Source organism: Apium graveolens, unplaced genomic scaffold, assembly GCF_009905375.1.
Source record: "Apium graveolens cultivar Ventura unplaced genomic scaffold, ASM990537v1 ctg266, whole genome shotgun sequence".
In the NCBI taxonomy this organism is placed as follows: domain Eukaryota; kingdom Viridiplantae; phylum Streptophyta; class Magnoliopsida; order Apiales; family Apiaceae; genus Apium; species Apium graveolens.
This window is the reverse complement of record NW_027417757.1, coordinates 2,716-8,823: the sequence shown is the minus strand read 5'-3', so window position 1 is coordinate 8,823 and position 6,108 is coordinate 2,716. Positions and strand designations below refer to the sequence as shown.

General features: G+C 30.7%; 1 protein-coding gene across 2 annotated transcripts; it reads right to left on the bottom strand.

The window, feature by feature from the left end:
• Window positions 1–1,580: 1,580 nt before the first annotated feature.
• Window positions 1,581–5,887, bottom strand: LOC141700655 (monooxygenase 1-like). Of its 2 annotated transcripts, none has more exons than XM_074504366.1 (6): window positions 5,658–5,887; window positions 4,555–4,701; window positions 4,211–4,261; window positions 3,114–3,282; window positions 2,727–2,955; window positions 1,581–2,329 (listed from the first exon to the last, which is right to left on the bottom strand). In XM_074504366.1, exons 1-6 carry the CDS (start codon window positions 5,747–5,749, stop codon window positions 1,818–1,820), a joined length of 1,200 nt encoding a protein of 399 aa, XP_074360467.1. In that variant the 5' UTR covers window positions 5,750–5,887; the 3' UTR covers window positions 1,581–1,817. The 2 variants fall into 2 exon arrangements, with proteins under 2 accessions (XP_074360467.1, XP_074360468.1); XM_074504367.1 differs by having other exon boundaries at window positions 3,114–3,279.
• Between the last annotated feature and the right edge of the window lie 221 nt (window positions 5,888–6,108).

The following is a 6,108-nucleotide window of genomic DNA, read 5'->3' as shown; positions in this document are numbered from 1 at the left end:
TCGGGTTTATTACAATATTTTATAATTTTTATAATGATTTTGAAAAAAGTACTTTACATTTTATGATAGTAATTTCAAATTTATTTTATTAGTTTATTTTTTCAATTATGAATTGTAATAGTTTTTTTTTATGATTATTATTATATTTCTTTATAGGGTTTATGTTTTATAAAATTCATATACTCTTAAATTTTTAAAAGACGATCCTTAAATGAAACAAAACGCATGTAATATTTATACCTAAATATAATCTAAATTTGTTTCTTATTTTATAAAATAAAAATAAAAATAATCTTTTATAGATATTTTTATTCAAACTTACACATTCTACTTTTTTTTTAAATTATCTACTTTAACCCGATTAACAAATGATTTGTTAATATTATTTATATCATTTAAGAATGTGTAATTAAATTTTAATTTATTAATTAATTATCTATTATATTTGTTATACAGATTATTAAGTATTATAATAAAATATTAAAATAAATGAAATAAATATAATATACAGTATTTATTAATTTTGTATTTCAATTTTAATTGTAATAATTTTATTATTAAGAATATTTGTCTATAGTATGTAGATTAATAATTTTGCAAAGTTATTCTCAAATTAAGAATATTTTTGAAAATACAAATAAAAAGAATAATAACTAATCATAATGTTAAGAAGACTTAAAATTATTATTTTTATTATTATTTTCGTATTAGGTTCAGGTTTATTAATGTATCATTATTATTTTTATTATTATTTTCATATTAGGTTTAGGTTTATCAATCTATCAGTTAAGCACATCACACCTGTATTGCGACTTTGTATTTTATCAAAGTAATCACCCATCTTTAATTACAATATTACCCCTCCATACCATTTTATCTTTTTTACTCGAATTATATATATGATATAATTTACCAGCCTTAAAACATATAAAGAAGAGAAAAAACCCATTTTAACACTAATATAATTAAGGGGTCGTTTGGTTCAAAAGTCGGTATGGATTTGGAATCAGAAATGGGTTAAGCTGGTATGGAGATGAGGAATGATTCCTGATACTATGTGTTTGGTTCATTTCTGGAATGAATTCGTTTAATTTTAAATATAATAGATAGCCCAATTTTGATTCTAATATTATGTGTAAGTATATATTGTGCATTAAAATTAAGTTTTTATACAAATTATAAATAAAAAATTTAATTAAAAAGTATATTATTAGTATAATATACTTTAACCAATAGATAATAATTTAATATTTTTGAATAAATTAAATCTTACTAATTGGCATTGAATAAAAAATTATTATGATTTTATTTAAAATAAATTAATAATATATCAAATTAAAAAATTTGTGAACTGAAATTGTATTTAATCGTATAAATAAGATTAATAATAAAAATAAATATGATACTTCATACCCCTTCTCCATACCCACCTCCCCATGGGTATCAAATTTGATTCCTGGTGGGTTTCAGATATGAGTTTCAACTAATAAAAATTATAAACCAAACATCAGGTATGAGTTTGAAATGAACAAAACTCATACCTGATACCCAAATTTCCTGAACCAAACAACCCCTAAGAATTATATAATTAGTGCAAAATTTTATTTAACAAATTAAGTCTCACTTAAAAAGTCTTCTTAAAACTAAAATATAGTGCATTTCTTTTTCTTACTACTTACTAGTTGTACAGACATAAGTATGCACCTGCGTGCAGTCTCATACTTTTCAATACTGCTGGCCACATCAAGTTCAGAACCATAAAACTAGTGTTTTGTTATGACATGAAAAACCTATGCAATCTTTAGGTGAAATGAGCATCAAAGGGTGCCACAATCATATTTCGTCTGACCACTAGCCTTGCGGAAGAGAATAACCATGAGGACAATACAAGCAAACTTGACTAGCAGTGAGGTGGATTCCGCAATCAGTAAACCAGTAAGGTATGTTTGTGTAGACAGTTGAACTATCCTCATCCTCCGCTCCTTCACATAATGGTCAATTGCTTCTTTGACATTTGTTGGATCAGTTGGAGTACTCGACATTGTCTTGGCCAAGTTTCTGGCAAGTACAATTGCATCTTCTAAGCCTACCGAACCACCCTGTCCAAGATATGGACCCATTACATGCATCGCGTCTCCGGCTACTGTTACTGTTCCTTTTCGAAAACTTCCTAGTAGTAAATCCCATGGTGCACGGTATCTTATACGTGTGGAACAAAGTGAGTCGAGGTCACTGTTTTTCACCATTTCTACTACGTCTTTCGGGAAACCTTTGACTAAATTAAAGGTGTATTGTCTGATAAGTTCAGTGTCCAGTGACGCAATGTTATCTGCAGTAAGCGCAAAAATTAACAGGATTATTTATCTAGTGGAAAGACTTACTGTAATAAAGGTTATTAAGCGAACATCATACCCTCTCCACAACCGTCCCTACGAGCTGGATTGACGGGTATGTTTCATAATTATCTAGTTGAAGATATAAGTTATTTCAAATTGAAATGGAATTAAATAAAAGAATACGAGGATTATAAGAGGTGCTGTTTTGCTAATTGTAAATGATGTTAAATTATGCCAATGCTAATATAAGCCCAACTGGCTTTACTGAATCGCTGCTTAGATAAGAATACGAAAATAGATATTAGCTATACCACAGTAAGCTGCTCTTTAAAGAGCCAAAAGGCATTGATTCAGAACTCTAATCTTAAAAATAAGAAAACAAGAGTTAACCTGCTTGCATCCACGGGTGTGCGACAAACCAGTAAACTAGCTTACTATCAATTGGAATTCGACCCACCGACACATTATTTCTCCTCATGCGTACAGAGTCATGAGCAAATGGATGACAGTTGGGATAATTGGTTAATCCTCTAATCGAACAAAGATCAAAAAGTTTGGTTGGCTTGAGCTCAAGGAAATCTGCAACAGTTGACTTGGCTCCATCACACCCAATCAATACCTATCAATTGAGGACAAAAGCATAAAGCGCTTCTTCTATTACAATATATAATTTACTAATATAAGCTTAATTTCTAGCTAAGGTTTATTTATCCATTAAAAAATGTTACTCAATAAGTGAAGTGAAGTCCTGTGTTTTATTCTGCAGCTAGTTGATACCTTGGCTGCAATAAAACTTCCATCCTGAAGCTGTACCATGGGATAACTAGTTTGGGGGTCCAGTTTTACTGAGATAATTTGATGTCCAAACTTTACGACGTCAGGTGGCAAAGCATGGTAAAGGGTGTCAATAAGATCACTTCTTTTCAAGCAACGTGCTTCACCACTACTGTCAACCCAATATAAATTATATCAATTACTACTTGCTTCAGATATTGGTCTAAGTCTTAGAAAACAATTGCATTATGTTAAGTCAAAGAACATAATGCTAACATTCACGATTGGGAATAACACCTTAACTCACTACATACACACAGTACATAAATACACATATACGTTCTCTCAGTTTCTGCGCAAGGCACAGTAAATAAACCAGTAATATATACATAATATAAATATTTCATTTTCCGTTTATTAATGACTTGATAAAATTCAAAGAACTATTTCATGCACCCTATATTTGTAGTACGTGTGACTTTGGTGCACAGGTTACTTCTTAAGTATAATAAAATAAACTTTGGAAAAGGATTCTAAAATAGAGGGTCCAGAATTGATATTTCGGATGTACAGAAGGATCAAATTCATTAAAAGATGTTAATGAAACAAATAATTACAAGTTTAATTACTTATCTGAAAGGGAGTACTAGCGCCAAAAATTTTATCCTGCCATGAAAGGCTCTTGTTTTTAATTTTAATTACATTACATATTTCAACAAATGCAAAACTCATTCTTAATATGAGTTATGGATTCAATCAGTCACAAAGTTCACAATTAATGATCTGTAATGGTTCAAAACATGATATTTGACCACCTATAAGAATTCGTAAAGCTAAATTATGGTGCACCAATTAAATAAAGTTTTCTCTAACATGGCTACTGTACCATTAGCCCAACAAGTAATATTATCTTGCACAACTCACCATATGGCAACCACACTTGCATGTGATAGATGCATTTAACAATTTGCAGTATTATGCAGTGCCGTATTGCAGGAAAAAATGCAATAGGAAAACTTGTTACCAGTGTATGTTGGTTGAGCATGCCCAAGTATATATCATGTTTTTAGACAATATAGAACTGCAGAATATGAACTTACATAAATGGCATATCTTTCTGCTTATTTTTGTCAAGCCATATATCTTTTGTCCTGTTGACAAGAACCCATATTGAAGCATCAGAATTTGAAGTTAAAACATAAAACATAGCTAATTGGAGAGTAATATTTACAAAGGTGAGATTAGTGTACATTCCTTAAGTGCATTTTATAAATTTTGCTCAATTAGCGAGACTGGTTAATATTTTTAACTTTCTTCTCTAAAACTATATAAATTATGTTTTATCAGGTTAAGTCAGTAGGGCGAGCCACACACACACACACACACACACACAAGTGTCGATAATAATATAACAATTAATAACACTATAAGTGCATACAAATACCCTAGTATGGGACAAGCAGTTTTTCTAAGGATTGATGCAACATTAAGCTGATGTAATGCTCGCCATCCGTTTGGCAAAATGGTGATGGCTACCCCAGAAGATCTCAAACTCTCTGCTCTTTCCAAAACTATGCATCTTATACCTTTTCTGCAACAAAAAATCAATGTCCAAATGTGATTTTATGACTCAAAATACCTTTAAATGGCATTCTTAATTAAATAACATAACTTCACACTAAAATCCCAAATTATGAAACATATATCATAAACACTCCACCCACTCAAAAACCCACTTTTTAGGTCAAAGTGCGGACCACCAAAAGACCCATCTTTTGGGGGCAACACTCATAGTGTCAAAAAAAATAACGATGAACAGTGGGATCTCTCATAGAGGTTAGCTCCGAAACCATGTCAAGTGACCGGCTGTTTCAATCATTAAGGTTGTTAATAAATGGCTTAATTTCATTCATATATTAATTAGGTTATGTTATGATTATATTAGAGATTATATGAAGAGAAAGTTTCTAAAAGTAGCAATCAGATGGAACAATAGATTCAAAAACCAAGGACAAACAAATTGGATTTATGAACATAAGTACAGGTGTTCAATTAAGTGAGACACTGTCATCATAAGTTACCAAAAAATCTACTGTCGTGCGAAGCACAAAAAGCAGAATTTGTTAACTATGTGGCGAGTAAAACAGATTGACTTATTAAGAAACGACCTTGAGAAGGTATGAGCCCTTGTTTTTTATCCACCACAATTGCCAATTTGGCATGCTCTCTTACCCTCAGATGTGGTATCCTAAGTCCACCTTACCAGATTGTTGATAAAATTTAAAGGTATTTACGCAAGTTTTGGCATAGATAAAAGTGGAAACCAGAGCCAGAGCAAAGCGAAAAGACGGGGAGATGTGTATTTGGCAAGACTTCCTAGGTAATCTATAATAAAGCATGCTGAACCAAAGAAACAATGATGTGAATAGCAAGTGATCGATCATGTGTGTAAATACAACTAGTAGGTGTTATTACATATAAGATCCCCATAAATAAGCAAAGATATACAAAATAAAAGCAAAAGGGGAAAATTGGTTGAAATGGTACCTGTGAAAAGCAAGGGCAGTAGCGAGGCCACATATTCCAGCACCAACTATCACTATCTCTTCTTGCTTCACTTCACCTTCTGCACCCCCCATCGATTACTAATTCTACTAGCTGCTCAAACTATTTATAAATGATGAATCTTTTAACCTGCAAAATTGGTTTCTAGTCTTTCTTCTGTAACTGGGACTTGATCCTAACAGATACTCTTTCAGACTTGATTTAATTATTAACATACATGTTCATGTTCTATACATATTTTCCATTTCTTTTTATATCATAAAGGAGAACCAACCATATATCTTAAAAGATAATTGTTACCTTTTATTGAATAACAAAATTATATATTTACTTTTAAAAAATATAGTTTGTAACCCTAACTTTAGATATCAAATAAAATATGCATTCCCTTAGCCATTTTGTTAAAAATATTTATATTGTGGATGGTAAAATT